Source organism: Pelodiscus sinensis, chromosome 2 (genome assembly GCF_049634645.1).
Source record: "Pelodiscus sinensis isolate JC-2024 chromosome 2, ASM4963464v1, whole genome shotgun sequence".
Taxonomy (NCBI): domain Eukaryota; kingdom Metazoa; phylum Chordata; order Testudines; family Trionychidae; genus Pelodiscus; species Pelodiscus sinensis.
Genome location: NC_134712.1, coordinates 55,939,179 through 55,955,693, shown reverse-complemented (window position 1 = coordinate 55,955,693; position 16,515 = coordinate 55,939,179). Strand labels below are relative to the sequence as shown.

General features: G+C 39.1%; 1 protein-coding gene across 15 annotated transcripts in view; it reads right to left on the bottom strand.

Moving 5' to 3' along the window:
* Positions 1 to 16,515, bottom strand: part of NCOA2 (nuclear receptor coactivator 2) — a 271,603-nt gene that overhangs the window by 43,357 nt on the left and 211,731 nt on the right. For all 15 annotated transcript variants that reach the window (XM_075920545.1, XM_075920547.1, XM_075920540.1 and 12 more), the window contains 6 exons: positions 16,136 to 16,313; positions 13,847 to 14,032; positions 12,524 to 12,625; positions 12,289 to 12,429; positions 8,331 to 8,478; positions 4,137 to 5,406 (listed from right to left, as the gene is read on the bottom strand). In XM_075920545.1, coding sequence (XP_075776660.1) covers positions 4,137 to 5,406; positions 8,331 to 8,478; positions 12,289 to 12,429; positions 12,524 to 12,625; positions 13,847 to 14,032; positions 16,136 to 16,313 — 2,025 coding nt within the window. The remainder of the gene's footprint in view (positions 1 to 4,136; positions 5,407 to 8,330; positions 8,479 to 12,288; positions 12,430 to 12,523; positions 12,626 to 13,846; positions 14,033 to 16,135; positions 16,314 to 16,515) is intronic.

Genomic DNA, 16,515 nt, shown 5'->3' with positions numbered 1-16,515 from the left:
CAAGAGGCTTTTGCGCAAAAAGGAGCTGTGTAGACGGCTCCTTTTTGCACAAAAAGCCCCTCTTGCGCAAGAGCCATTTTTCCTGAAAAAATTAGGAAGAACAGCTCTTGAGCAAGAGGGGGGTTTTGCGCAAAAAGGAACCATCTACACAGCTCCTTTTTGCGCAAAAGTCTCTTGCACAAAAGCGACTGCTAATTAATTATGCAAATGAAGCATGGCGATATTCCACGCCATGCTTCATTTGCATAAGCTTTTCTGGAAGAAGGCTACAGTGTAGCCCTAGCCTGAGAGTCTTAGAACAATATTTGAAAATCTGTGCATATTTAGTTACAACAGCAAACAGAAATTATCACCCTATTTTTCATGGGATTATAAAAAAATCTGTAATGAGCAGTTTTAGTCACACACATATAGATGTAATTAGCAACTATCTTAATTTATTAGTAGTATTTCAAACATTGTCCTTAGATTATTTTAAAGACTCAATAGGCTTAATATGAAATAAACACCAACACAGATTTTGAAAAATGTAGTAATAATTCTAATATAAGCAAAATCGCTAATCAAATTGTTTGCTTTTTATCGATTATGGAAATATTGTTCATATACCCAAAGTATAACATTTCTAGTTTCATTCTGTTTTCACTTTCATGGAAAAGTGTTCATATTTTGACATTTGCATAGTTTTAAACCTTAGATCACCTATATGGAGTATATAGCTCTTAGAACTTGCAGGATATTTTCTGTCGACAGTGATCCAGATTTAGACCTTCACTTTGTATGCTGTGTATCTGTTTCTTACCTAATACCAGAAACTACAGAATCATATAAACAATTATGCTACTCTGTAATAATCATGTCTTATTGAAATTAAAGATTTTTGTTTTATAAAGCAAGTCTTATTTCCCACTCAGCACCCATAATGGCTTAAGCTGGAATTGCAGGCCACTTAATAGCATATGGGTAGGATAATCACCATCAGACTGGGAGGGAAAATGGTATATAGACACTGGAAATATTCTCTGCTATTTGAGAAGCATTTCCTGTCAGTTGCAGGGCTCAGTAAAAGTATATGTTTAAAACACACTACCAGAAGAATGCTATTTTTAGTATGATGGTACACTTCAAAGCATTTCCTGTTCAGAAAGTGTTACACCAAAAATAAAAGGAGAAAACGTAATGGCTCCTTTTGCATCAGAACACAATGCCTCCCCCTTACACAGAATCCACCCCATGATGGGTTTGCTTTAAAACTTCCAGTGACACTGCACACTGAAATGACTAATTATTTAAAAATACAACACCTTTTGGGGGAAAGTCTTAAATAAACCTGCACAGTAGGTAACACAAGCACAAAGCTAGTTTTTATATTAAAGGAGAAGAAGGAGGGGAGGGAAATGACACAGGAGGATGGAAGAATTTAGAACAAGAGTCTGTCCTAGTCTTGTATAAAATAGTTCCAGCTTTGATCTAAATTTAGGTAATGAGCGCTTCCTGTGGGAAACTGTTTTCCAAAGCTGAAAAGTTTTTGATGCTAAAATATTTTCAGTGATTTTGTAATTGGGGTAAAGTGGTTATTTATATAGGGTACTGGCTTTCAGCTAGATAAATGCTTACATTATTCTCTACTCATTACGTCTTCCTTTCCTACTCAATGCTGGATTTCTCTTCGTTATTCTAGTCAAGGTTTCACATCGTCTTCAGTAATTTGAAATAATCTTTTTTTTTTTAAAAGTATTTTCAGGTAACTGCTGCCATTTAGGATATTTTTGACATTTCCTTATTTGCCACTTACCTAAACTTTAGTATTGCCAACTCTCATGATTTTTTCCTGAGGCTTGCAACATTTGGTGTTTTTCTTACACCTCCAGCTCTAGTAGTCTTATGACTGAGAATCTCAGCTTTCATTTTAAAAAAAGTTTCTAGCCTCTGTAGTTGTGGAGAATAGTTTGTAAATATAAATACTGTAGGCTGAAAAATCAAAAGGCCAAAAAAAATCCAAAATTTATTATTTTTAAAAGTCACATGAATTTTTGGAGCCTGGGCACATTTTTGAATGCTTGGGATTGGCACCACTGAAAATTAAATGTATTCACTGAAGTTTAGTATAGTTACACTTTTATATTTAGTATATGAATCCCTATCGCAAGTATCTAAACAATTACCTCTGTATAAAATATATGCACTCATCACTGAATAGGAAACTGAAAATTTCAATTACTGGCAAAGAGAGCAACCTAAAACCATGAAAGTAACATTTTAAAGGCATCTGGCATAAACACTCAAATACTTCCAGTGAGTATATTCTTGTGCTAGTTTAGCTCTTGCTTACATCCCAGTGTATATCTGACAATTCCACTAACCTCAGTGAATAACCCCACATTTCCACTGGGATAACTAAGAACAGAATTTAGTCTGGTACATTTGAAATGGTTTATTGTTGTCAGTTTGGTTTTAACATTCTACACATCCATGATTTTTCTAACCTAATGAAGTATTAAGTTCTCATTTAGAATCCGATTGCTCCCACTCTAGCTATATTTAAGGCATTACAGAATATTAGCTGTATAGAGAACTGTATTAACATCTAGGCCTGAGGATTAATCACTAAAGAAATTAGTATAATTTGGCTCAGTTTCCCTCCTGAAGGGTACGAAGGATTGAAAAATTATAGTCACCCCTCAGGGATGGTAGCAGCTGTCAAGACTTATCCAAGCAAAAGAAATAAAGGCGGCTTAGAAAATGCTTAGTTGTGTGTGCTCTGAACAGTAGGGTGGCGCCCGGCTGTAATAGCATGTTTGGCTGCTGCGTTTCATGATTATTACCTTCGCTCTAGAACTGCCTATTGGTTAGAATCTGTTGACACAGCAGATGGTGTGCAGTGGTTTAGGGCTTAGGACATGCTGTCTATCCCACAACCAGCACCAAAATCAGGAGGGAAAATGGTACAACAAGCAATCCCACACCTAAGAATCAAATTAAAACTGAACTATATAAAAATGGAAGACATGGGTTTCAGAGAGTTATGCTATATAATTTCTTAACTGATCCTGATTTACAGAGTAAGGATTGAGGCACAAAGCACTGCCAAGGGATTAATGACTGCCTGGAAAAGATGATGGCACAGGCTGAAGCTGTGGACCATTAACCCCTACTAGTCATTAATTCCCCAGGAAATACCCTGTGCCAGAACTGTTATTGAGATGATAGACAGATAGAGTTTACTTTTTTGTACAGCATCATCATTTCCGCAGAGTGGAGACAACAAAATGATTCTGACACTGCTGCCACTCTACAGGATATTTCTGGGACATGAATTACATACAGAAGCCAATCAAGTATACTCTTCTGTTTTGTAGAAAACCAGACAATTTATTCCCAGGCATTTTTATTAGGACTGAGGAACACTCAGAAACCCTGATCGGGATCAGCTCCTTGCTCTGCTAGATGTTGTACACATGCAGGAAGATATGGTCACTGCCCTGAGAAACTAACAATCTAAAAAAGAAATAGGATTTTAGAGCTTTTTGAGTTAAAAACTAACAGGGTAGAAAAAGGGAAGTCTTTCTATTTTGTGTCATCTACAGGACACATTCAGAGCAAGCAACTTCAAAGCAAACTCTGAATCAGCCCTGAAAAAGCATTCATTCTAGATGTGCAAAGTATAAAAAAAAGTCCTAGAATCACCCCAACATACTACAAAACTTCCCCCCTTATTCTAAATATATATGAGATTCCTCAAGTGCTCTGTAGGAATAATGACATTGCAATAAAAAGTGTCAGGGCACCTTAGCTATCAGTAAGTGGTAAATGTTTACAAATGCTGAATTTTGAATGGCCACTGCTGTAATTCAGTCTGATTGCCATCCAGCCTTTCCTGAGCAGCTATCATTCACACCCCTGGTCTGTTCTCCCTAGAAGAGTGACAATCACTCATTTGTGTAAATATCACCATTTGGAGCCATGATGGTAATTCAGGGTTAAAAAAGGCTACCAATAGTGTCAAGAGTCACACTCTCAATGGATCTCTGGAGAGTATGGTGAGGGAAGAAATGCTAGATTAGAACATCCAATTTACACAGAAATATCACCTTTGTAAGACATGAAATATCAGATTTATCCAAGGGACTCCTTACCTGTTCATTGGGCTCAAAGTTGATCTCTTCCTTTTCTGTCTTCATAGCTATTAGCTTTGTGCTACTGGAAGTGTCCGTCTTACTGTCCAACCGCTCTAGTTTTGGGGTTATGTCCGGTAAACCAATATCTTTAGTATCATCTTTATCTAGCAAGTAACGAAGTAGTGCATTTTCTTTCTTCTTGGGACTCACTGGTTCCTGTTTAACAGTCACCTCTGAACCAGGAGCTGTGCTACTGGACTCCTGGTTCAGTTCTTTGCCTGTGGCCTCTGCAGTAAGCTTGGCCAAGTCTACAGGAGAACTGCTGTCCTGCAAGAGTCTGTGCAAAATTTTATGCTTCTCCTTGAGCGAGGTTCCATGTGATGACCCAGAACCAGATAAGCCTCCAGTGGAGTCCTTGTTAGCATCTCCCATAGTATTTGACAAAGGCGAAGGCTCCATCTGATCAGATTTGGTGGTCAGCAGCTGTAAGAGCTTTGTCTGGCTTTTGCCATCATGCAGTCTGTTCTGCCCATCAGGCCTCTCACCACTGATAACCTGGGGCACATTGTTATCATTACTGTCTTTCTGTTCTCCTGAATGGCAGCTGCTCTCTGCTTGTCCAGTTGTACCTTCTGACTGATCCCCATAAAGTCCAAAACAGTCTTTAGAGTCCAGGCTTCCCATCTTGCTCAACTGGGGAGGATTCATATTAACAGGGGAATTCTGTAAATTACCCATTTTTAGGTCAGGTGAAGCCAACGATGACCCTAGAGAAACTCCATGACCCTCACTGAGGGCTTGAAGTGCATTTAGGGAACTGTTGGTATAACTATGGCTATTTCCTGTGCTGCTGCAAACTCCCACAGGTGAGTGCAAGCTTCCTGCAGGGGAAAACTGACTGGGTGGAATTCTAGGACTTACTGTCACTCCAGGACTCATGCGATGCCTTGGGGAAAGCATAGAGTTTGGCTGCCCTGGGTTCATGCCAGGGCTGCTTTGTGAGGGGCTATTCATTTTTAGTGCATAGTTACTACCCTGAGGAGTGGATGGTTGTATGCTTGACATATGGTTCATTCCCCCTGAACCACTAAACCTGCTTGCTGGCATGCCCATTTGTTCCTTTGGGCCATTTATGGCAAAATTTATATTGCTACTGATGGTCATATCCTGACCCGGGTTCCCACTGCACATGGCCTGATGGGCAGGGCTGCTGGAGCTAATTGGGTTCAATGTCTTCCCCATTGCTTGTCCAGTCAAATCCTGATTCATTCCACAGACATTTTGTTCTCTGTACCACAAAGGGGGGAAAAACACAACAGTCTATTAGCTAAAATGAAAGAGATCTTACAAGCTGCATTTTAAAATCTCTTTTAAAAATATGAATGCAAACTAGCAATTAAAAACCAAAATAATGCTTCTGACCAAAGCCATCTTCAATTACATGACTACACATGCACTTTTCAACAAACAACTACAGTATTTTTTTCAGTAGCTTATTAGTACACCCGTGGTTTAAAAGAAAAAAGTTACATCTTACTTAGACAGTACATCAAAGTAGACAGATTACATCTACAATCTCTCCCTATACTGAATATATCTTTTCCCTTAATACAGAATGAGTTATCTTTCACAACTGAGTGAGGTTTCACCTTCTTAATTTCACTTCCTTAAACAAATTACCCCAAAAATACATACTTATAGGACTCATAGACTCATAGACTTTAAGGTCAGAAGGGACCATTATGATCATCTAGTCTGACCCCCTGCACAATGCAGGCCACAGAATCTCAACCACCCCTCTTAGAACAACTATGACAGCTGTTCACCAGAATTCTGGAGCTTCCGTGGTGTTTGTCTGCTAGGCTTACAATGAAAAACAAGTTTAAAAAGTCACATCACTGAGCTGCCAGAAATGTCTACGCTGCTCCAAGTATAGGAGCCAAGAAAACTACGGGAAACAAGTTCAGAATGAGATCAGTGTGTCAGCATTCAAGTTCTGGACAGATTTTTCATGTGCAAGGTGACGCTTGTACATCATGGACGAGGGTAGAAAAAAAAACACAGGAGGAGGGAGAAAACTTGGAAAATGTTCTATAAAGAACATTAAGTAAAATGCAGAATTTAATTAGACTCTGTGAGAAAGCAAGGTTTTTTCCTTCTGTTGTAAAAATTAAGCTTGTTAGATTTTTTTCAAGCTTGCAGAGCTTCAAAGGGATACCATCAGGTAGCTTAGATGAAAAATTTAGAGGGGGGGGGGGGAAGGTTCATTAAAAACAAAAACAAAAAACAAAAAAAAGGAAAACCCAAAACCAACTGGGTTTTTAAGTGCAAAAATTAATGGAAAAGTGTTGATGAACTTTTTAGTTTAATATATAAGCATCTTTGTTTGGATTTAAACATTTCTTTGCAATATTTGCCATGTGTAAGAACTGCAGCCAAACATTCAAACTTTGCCATGCTACTGCATGAAGAGAAGCTGACTACAAATCAACCTTTAGCTATTTTTATTAACCAAGTAGAAGTAAACACCATAAATAGTAAAAACTAAAATGCTAACCCACAACATATTATTTTTGACCTGACAATTCTTCCTTAATTTACAACTTTGGCAAGCACTCATGAAATACTAATCCAAACGAAATACATTTCAAGTTGTTAAATAGCAGCTTTCAGTGAGGCAAGTGCAATTCCCAAATCCATAATTGCTGTAAAATTGTTTTGGTTTGAATTAGATTTATAGTTGTATTCTTCTTCCCAAACAAATAGTAATATAGAGCTGCAGTGAAACAGCACAGGAATTTTTCCCACCCCTGAGCAGAATTAATTTTGTTATGTGCACCAAAGTGAAGGTGATGTGCAACACATCTCCTCCACACTGGTGCACATAACAAAATTCATGTGGTGGGGGTGGGGCCAAGGTGTTCTGAGTGTGGGAGGGAGTTCAGGGATGGGGCAGAGGGCTGAGATGCAAGGGCTTTGGCTAGGGAAGTGAAGGCATTGGGGTGGGGCTGGAGATGATGCCTTTGGGGTGCAGGAAGGGAGGCTCCACGTTTGAGGGAGGGATTCAGGGCTGGTGGATGGCACGCAGGAAGGAATACAGGCTCTGAGCTCGGGGTGTGGGCTATAGGGTGGGGCTGGGATGAGGGTATTGGGGTGCAGAAAGGTTCTCAGGGCTGGGGGCACTCTAGGTGGGGCAGAAGGTTGGAGCTCAGGCTTACGTGGCTTATCCTCCCGCTGAGGATGGTGGGGGGGACCCTTTCCCCCCAAAGCAGCAGCTCTGTGCTGTGGCTGGTGGGGAGTGGCTTCTCCACACTGACCCCAGCAGCTTCAAGGCATGGGGAGAGATTTCTCCCTGTTGCAACCCTGAGTCCCTGTGCATGGCCATGCAGCGCATGGGGAATTTACCTCTGACATGTTTTTAAGAGATGTGTTTTTATAATCTTCAGTAATACATTAATGAAATTCTTTTAAAGCAAATTTTAAACTAAGGTCCTATAGAATAACACAGTAAATTCTGAAAGTGACAGCATATACCTGGGGTTGGCAATGCTGGTTAAATGGTTTTATTACCACTTAAATGCCTCTTTCATAGTTTCGCTGTCTGCTAAAAGCTCTGGCAGGCTTTCACTTAACTAGATCCTCTCCAGAGGAAGCAGAGCCACACAACAGGGATAAGGAGAGACAGGTAGGTGGGCATTGAGACCCAGAGGTGCCCCAGATTTTTGGGTGCCCTACAAAGCTGCATAGTCTGTGTATGAGTAAGGACAATCCTGCATCTAAAGCATGCTCTAGTATTCACACTACAGTCTCTCACACACAGCTATGCATAGGCCCATGACACACCCTGAACTACTAGAATTTACCTCTGACATTTTTAACCAGTAGTCATATCATAGCAAGGTAAGGCAAGTTTCTGGTTTCTATCACAACAAAATGCACATGGAACTAAAATAATAAAATTAAAATATAAGCTCAATATAGGTTTTGTGATATTTAACAAGAATCCTAGAGGCAAAAATCCAGCATGCTATGTGCCTAGCCTTTGAGTACAGTTTACAATTTCTTGCTATAATAGCTGACCTTAACAACTTTTATTTTGGTTGAATGGCACCAGAGGTAGACCAGCTGAAAAATTAATCAGTCTAGATAATCTATAAAATACAACTCTGTACTGGAGAAGGGAAAAGGCTTGTTAAAATTAACAATTATTACCTGTGAAGCATATGTAAGGATATTACAAGCTGAGGTTCACTAGTAGTCTGAGAACGGATGAGCTTGCTCTTTGTTTGGGCAGCCACTATAGTGCCATCAGACAAAGAAAATCGATAGATAGAACTGTGTGCATATCCATGCCTCAGCACTGTAAGTAAGCAAACAACACAATTAACAAGGAACCATATAATAAATAGATTACACACATAAAACCTAAATCCATCAGTAATGGCTATCTGGGTGCATCCTTATAGCACAACAGGAGTAGCATGGCTCACTTTATACAAAATATAAGGGCTGTTAAAGGAAAAAAATGTTTTGAGGATTTTAAACAGAGAGGTGCATGATGTAAAGCATATACAGTGTAGTGAACAAGCTTGTGCTGAAGAACGGCCACATCAAGAGCGCAGATGAAATAACAAATCTGTAATATACCTGAGAGAGATAATCCACAAAAGCAGCAAAATTAAAACCTGGGAACACAATGCACTTCAATAAAGAGGAGGCCCAGAAGCCAATTCCTCCTTTGAGTTAGCAGATATGCAATATCTTATTTAAATATTTGCCTAATTCCTTTTGCCACTCCTAGAATTTTTTTACATGCATATGACATATGCCACATGAAGACATCTTGTGTAAATGACATTGGTGTCCAGCGATGTTCCCTGTAAACTAAGCGCTTGTGCAGGCACTCATGAGATTCAAATGCCACCCAGTTGATTAGCAGAGCACCCACATGAGCCAGAAGCATGTACTCCTACTGGTGGTGCACATGACAAAAAAGTTTCTGCACGCACTGGTGTCCAGCCCTTTAGTTACTGTAAGTCCAGCTTTTTCTTGTTCCTTTCTTAAATAGTTGTATCAGCTGTCAGCTCTGTTCCCTCAAAAAATGTGTAAACATCTTTAAAAGGGACTCTTATCCAGATAAAAAAAGCAAGTGTTAACCGCTCCCCCCAAAAAAGCACATGATGAAACTTCTTATACAAATTATTAAAATTAGAGATGAGTCTAAGCCAGTGGTAGGCATGCAGCCCACTGGGGCTCAGACTGGGCAATCTGCGGGCCACAGGCCACATGAGGCCCACTGGGGCTCTACCTGTGGCTGATGGTCTCCTTGGCTCCTCCCCTCCCCACGTCTTATGCACCAGCTGTTTGCAGCATTCCAGCTCAGGGAGGGGAAAAGGAGGAGTGGGGATGGAGCATGAATCAGGCAATTCAGGTGCTCTTAAAAGTGCTGGGAGAGAGGGGAAGGAGAAGGTTAGTGCAGGGCTCCAATGACCCAGTGCATGAGAGACTTGTAGGGGGAGCAGACAGGGAGCCCATGGAGCTGCAGATGGAACCACAGTGGGCCACAGGCTGCGGTAGCCCACTGAGGTGAAGGAGCGCTACTCATGAAGACTACCCACCATTCCTGGCTGCCCATCCCTGGTTTAAGCCAAACTTTCCCTAATGTTGGAGTTGTTTAGATTCAGGATTTTGGTTTGATCTATCAGAGATACGCCAAGGCTGTTATGTTTGGATCTAATCTGAATGCCACCAAATCCAGCTTTAAGGCTCCAGGTTATTATTTGTGATCCATTTCTAATCACAACTGAAATGTTTAGCAATACAAATTGAAGCATTTAAACTATTCACTTACAGTCTGGCTTTCAGATAGTGAAACTAGATTTGCATGCACATGCTCAAAGCTGCTATGCTTCACTTGCAAATATCAGGGAATGTTTAAATGCCCTCCCCCAATTGCTTATTTACCCAGATTTTTTTGAAAAGTTTCTATAGCATAAAACTTATTAGCTAAACATCAAGTAGACTAGATTTAAGTACTAAATCCTGATAGCGTGTCTTTAATTTAATCTATCACAACACACACGTAAACGTGAGTTTTCTGTGTTTTTTATTAACAGTATCCCTGATTTTTTTCTTTTTCTAAGTTTTTTAACTTTCTCTATCACACAGAAATGATTAACATCAAGCACGTTTTCCCAAGAGTGACTTTATTACTCCCTTACACAGTGCTAGAAGAGTTTCGTCAAACTTGTAACACTGGTATGATTGGTTTCCTTCCCTGCCCCCACCCTGTTCTTATATAGAGTGCTGCAAGATTTGAAAGTATTATTTTGGCAGTGAGAAAACAGGAAATACAAGTTAAACAACCAGAAGAGCTTTTGCAGGGTAAAAATGTAAAGAAAAACATAAACCTACAACTACGAAACAATGCAAAGCAGAATTTCACTACAAGGTATGTCATTGTTTTAATTTAACCTTTGAACACCACAAGGTCCACAGCTCTCAGCATTAGCAGCACAGGCACATGCCACATGTCAGGAAATTCCAACACTTCATGCCAGCAAGGATAAATGTGAAATAACTACTTAAATCATTTTTCCAACTAATTCTTTAAGCAAACAAGTCCTCTTCCAGAAATGCCTTATTTCTCAATTCAGCCACTAAAAAAGGTACATTTCAACCAAACCAGCCACACTTCTCATTTGTCACTGACAATCAATTTGAAAACTTGCATTTCTGAGTCTATAACCAGAGTTCCTGTTTTCTGACAATGACCCAAGGTGTATCTGATTCTTCAGGTGTATCTATTTTGCTCTGTCCCCAAATTTCAGCACAGCTGTGACCTGATCAAGTCTAAATGGGAAAAGGTGAGATGGAGGAAAAGATTTTCTCAAACTCAAGGAAATGAGGGAAGTATCTGTGTCAGCATTTTTCTCCCTGTCCATATGAGAGAGAGCTGCTTGTGAAGGAGATGCTTCAGCTTTTCTTTTCGTCTACATCTTCACTGCAGTTTTTATTGGATATTATATTCTTCCCTTCCTCTTCTGAATTGTTGCTTAATATTGTTGTGAAGTGTTTAGCAGCTGTTACGTTATAATACAGTATTAGCACCCAAGTCTTATCAACGGTTTGAATTGCTCACACTCTAAAACCACTTACATTTTCATGTTTAGTTATAGAGAAGTTAGCAACTTTTAAAAGGGAATCTGAGTAAAGCTAGTTGAAGGAGCTTTCAATTTTTCTAACATTTGGTGGAAATCAAATATTTATTTATTTAACCATGTATGCAGAGTCTGATCCTAAGATTTCAACTACATTTCCAATGTGCTGTAGATTAGAATATTTTTTTAAATGTACAATTTGCAAATCAGCATGCCTGTTATGTACATGGCTATACTGTCTGTTAAATACAGGCTATATTTAAATTTTGTTCATCAAATTCGGAGTCAAATTCTGATTATCTTAATCAGCTACTCAAGATAAGCAATCAGTATTTGACCCATGGTAAGAGCTAGTGTAGATGGTGTATGAATAAAAAAAATAAAATCACCTCATCGTAAGAAACACATTGGGAGACCTTCCAATACCCCATATCATCTTGCATTTTACCTCTTTTGTTATCCATGTTCTTGACTGTGTAGATGTGCTAGAGGAATGTTCTAGAATACCTACCAATTGGTGGCCTGCCTTCAGCATAGTACACCCAAGCAGGTCACACCCAAACTTTCTTATAGTGAATTTTAATAGTGAAAATTCATTTTTTGTACAGAAGTAGAATTAGGGCTTTGAATTGTACTCGAGGCACTGTAATATGGAAGCTGACAGTATAATGAAATAATGACTTTTCAGTAACCCCGTTTTCTCTAAGACAATAGCAATGATTTGAATGCTTAAGCACGAATGGCTGATAACATACAAGCATATCACAAAACACCCCTTTTGTGTGTCAGACTGGCAGCAAGAATGGTAAGATTGAGACAGAAAAGTGAGGCAAGAACTCCTTAGCGATACATTTTCTTTACCATTCATTAGGAACATTGGTCTAGAGGGAGGAAAGATTTCAACATCGCTTAATTATCCCATGTGGATGTAATGTGAAGAGAGCATGACCCAAACTCAAATCAACACACAAATAGTTTAAATACAGAAAATACTGAAATATAAACCCAACCTTCCTGATGATGCCTCTTGGCAAAAGATATCTCTCCCTCATGCTGTGCATGGAATCTTTGAATGCATCTTCTCACCAAATCCTCCCAGCCAGGTTTCATGGCTGCTCGCATGGTGCTAGTGTCTAGTGAAGTTATCTTGCCTGAGTTAAATAAAATAGTTATTAGTGATTATTTAACCAAAAAACCTAACCAACCAAACAAAACTCCACCTTCCCAAAACTGTTTTCATAATACCTTGCAGATCTTGACGAGTAGAAAAGCTCTCTGATGAAGGAGGAATTGGCCTTTCCTTCATTGGAACTCTTCTTGCCACACAAATCAAGCAAGACTGCAAATCTTAAATGAGACAATGTTACTCCAGTATTTTTTATTTTAAAGGAGGGAAACCAATGCAGGAAAATACATTTCTGATTAAACCTAATAGGTCTGACAGTCATGAATACAAGAGATAAAGAGTATTGATATGGTCTGCATTTTCCTCACCTACACTGAAAGTCACAGATGGGAAGGTTTTCCTAAAAACAAAAACAAACACACCACACGCCTCTGTGAGGATTCTTTGTGGATCTTTACCTACATGAGTCACAGCATTCATATAGATTCCTCTCTTGAATTTTCTTTGTCTTGAGAAAAGCCTAAGGCTAGGTTTACACTGCAAAGATAAACTGGAAAAAGAAACGCAATTCATGGTACGCAAATTGCGTATCTTCTTCCACTTTACTGTCCCCAAAGAAGCTTTTTTGAAATTTGGTGCGTCTGTATGGTGCAAAATTTTGGAAAAAAAGTCCTCTCTCAACACATCCTTTCTTCCTTGTAAAACGAGGTTTACAGTGATGGCGAAAGAGCGCGCTTCGCTTTTTTGAAAATTTTTCCGAAAAAGTGGACATGTGCCTCGGACACTGCAGTCTAGATGTAGCCTAAGTGTAATAACTAATGGCAATAAACTGTTGCATTTATTTACATGTGTATGTTTTTAGTTGTAGCTCCACAAGTTAGAAAACATTTAACAGAAAATAACACATTGCGTATCTAGAGAACACAATTCTTCAACATTTATATAAATGTTTTCAATTCCCAATTGACAGTCCTTCAAAAATGTCTAAAGCACTTGTGCTTCTTGCGGAGGAAATTTCAAATTTGGTGTTCAAAATGCACCTGAGAAAATTTAACTGCTGAAGGAGTGAATAATTAAAGAAATGCTGAACCACAGTAGCTTTCACATTCAGATTACTGAAAATTTGCCTAACAAAATTTTGCTGTCCATGGTCCAAATACTTGCCCAAGTTCAGAGCACGAAATACATGAAACTACTCCTAATTTACATTGGTGTATCTGAACAAATTGTGTGCATGCTAATGTATGCAATGCATATTAAGAGGGAAATTACACAATTTAAAGGAAAAGGGAAAGCCTGCATATCGTCTATTTACCATTACAGAGAAATCACTTTATCTTGATTTCACTGTTGCTACTGATCTATGATTTTTTGGGGGTAGGCTTGGAAGGAGAGGTAAAAGATACCATTAAAATAAGCAAATAAAAATATGCACCATTTACCTTCACCATCTTCTTTGATGGACTTTGGTTGAGAAACAGCAAAGCACTGCATAGTTTCATATTTCTGATGTGTTTCCTGGTTGTCCGGGCCTTCTTCAGCATCCGTTAAAGGTTTTACCAGCATCCGACAATTAAAGGTATGACTGTTACGCCTAGGGGCTTCATTGGACCAAGGTCCCCCATTCACTGAACAAAGCAAGTTCATATAACAAGATTAGTCTCAGAAGTAGACATTCCTTCCAGTCATCCAGAGTGCACACATAAAAATAAAATTAATTATGGTGCTTTGTAAACTGGAGGAAAATCTCATTTAATAAAAAAAATACAATTTCAATATTAAAGTTCTATCCTGCTAGTATAAAATAATTTCATCCTTAAGTGGATCACAGTCCCTTGAGTTCAGTGGTTTAGAAACCTTTTTTCCTCATGACCCAGTTGAAGAAAATGGTTGATACCCACAACTCAACATAATCTGACTAAAGTGTAGGCTCCGGGGTAGGGTGGAGGATGAGAGCTTTGAGGTGTAGCTTTGAGGGGGATGGTGGGGAGCTCCTGCTCAGCCGTGCAGCAGGTATGCTAAGGCTGGCTTCCTGCCTCTCCTGGCAGCACAGACCATGCTGTGCCCCAGAAGCAGTGTGCAGCAGGTTCCCAGACAATGGGAATGTGGAGCTAGTGCTCAGGACAAGGGCAGTGCACAAAGCCCTGTGCACTCTCTTCTCCTCCCCCACCACCTAGCAGCCAGGCCTGCTGCCAGCTGCTTCGGTGGCGCAACGTAGTCTGCAGTGCCAGGACAGGTAGGTAGCTTGCCTCAGCACCCTACTGGCCCACAAGATTACCCTGCAGCAAAGAAACCCAGTGCCTGACATTCCACGACCCAGTACTGGGTCACGCCCTGTAGTTTGTAAACCACTGTCCTAGTCCGCCTTTCCTTGAAAAGAATAGACAAAAAGGCCATGCAAAGTTCTAAATATCTGCATCCAAAAAAGAAATAGCACACCCAGATCAACTCTCTGACACAGACATCAGTACTGCTCAAAGTATGTTACCTCTATCTGATAAAAGCTTGGAAGAAAGCGTGTGTAGTAAGGTTATGTGTTTACCAGTAAAAATCTGAGAGTGGGTTAGTTAATACAAAAGAGAAAGGCAATATCATTCAAAATGTATTGGACAGAGTAGGGACACTGGAATATAAGGAGCTAACATGCAATCTACAGAAATGTGAGGCAAGGGGGCTAGAGACAATTTAAAACAAGTATCCACAACTACAGCATAGAACTCCGTAGGATGACTGGGTACAATGGGAATAAAACGATAACCTTTTTGAGCATGCTTAAGAGAAGTGAGAAAGCAAACAAAATCTTAGTTTGCATAAATATAGGCACCGAACAAAGTCAGAGCAAATTATTCTAACACTGCATAAAGTATTAAAGAGGTCATACTTAGAATGGCATCATGCAGAGTTCTGCTTAGCTATATGTAAAAAGTAATAAATAAACAAAGAAGATGCAGGAAAGGCTGATAGGAACAAAGTAGGGACTTATGTTTCTGAGGCCATTAAAAATGCTTCATATTTTCCTATTATTTAATATGTATTTTACAAAAGAGATTATGACAACCTCATTGATATATAAATTTTACAATGAACAGAAATTAAACAATAACTGTTCAAACTATTGTGAACAAAATACATGCACATAAAGTAGTGCCAAAAAAGGTAATATTAGAGGTAATATTAGAAGTAAGTAAAAATAAAGCATGAATGAACATAGTGATAGCTGCAACTAATACAAAACATTTTTTAAAAAAAGAATGGGATAATCATTTGGGAAAATAAACACAACAATGAAATAAAATATCTAACACAAGGCAGCTTCTGTCCTCCTATTGTAAAATGTCCTCTCTTTCTTGTAGCTATGAATCATTTCTTAGAATACCAGTTTACATGAGGGAGAGGGGGAGAACTCACACAGATAATGTTATCAGTGCTTGTAAGGATTCATTCTAAGGAACCCGAAGCAATGTCAGTCATACATCTGCCAGTTACTAGAAGCAGCCTTGAACAAAAGATGACTCCTTCCCCTGCCCCGCAAAAAGACAAAAGGAGGCTGGTTTTCAGAAACAATCATTTGGTACACAGCCTGTAGGTAAACTGACAATAAGCACAGTACATCTAACAGGACCTTTAACTTAAGTAACAGAGTGCTATTAAGTGAAGCAATGAAAACAATGACTTAAACTGAAAATAAATATAAATGAACAATGGCAATTTTCTGAGGGAAATGAATATACCTAAAGATTTTGGCAGCAGGTTTCTGACAAATTCATTGTGGTCCCCTACATGCAGGATGCTATATACACTTGTGTTCATCAGCTCTTCTTGGTTGTACCTTAGGTATTGTGTCACATTCTCCGAAACAAACACAATGTTACCTTCTAGGTTCACTACAAAGAAGAACCCATCAAGGGCCTAGAAGAAAAACAAGAAAAAGCGATAATCTGATTAACAAAAGATATACAGGAAACAATAACCTTTTTAGAGGACAGATGTCTCTTCTTTCCCTCAGGCCTCCCCCAGCTAGCTTGTACTGAAATGCTGAAAAGAATATGAAATTCCATGTAGGGGAATCAAATTCTACTCAAGATGTCGTATTAACTGTTAAAAGGGTTAA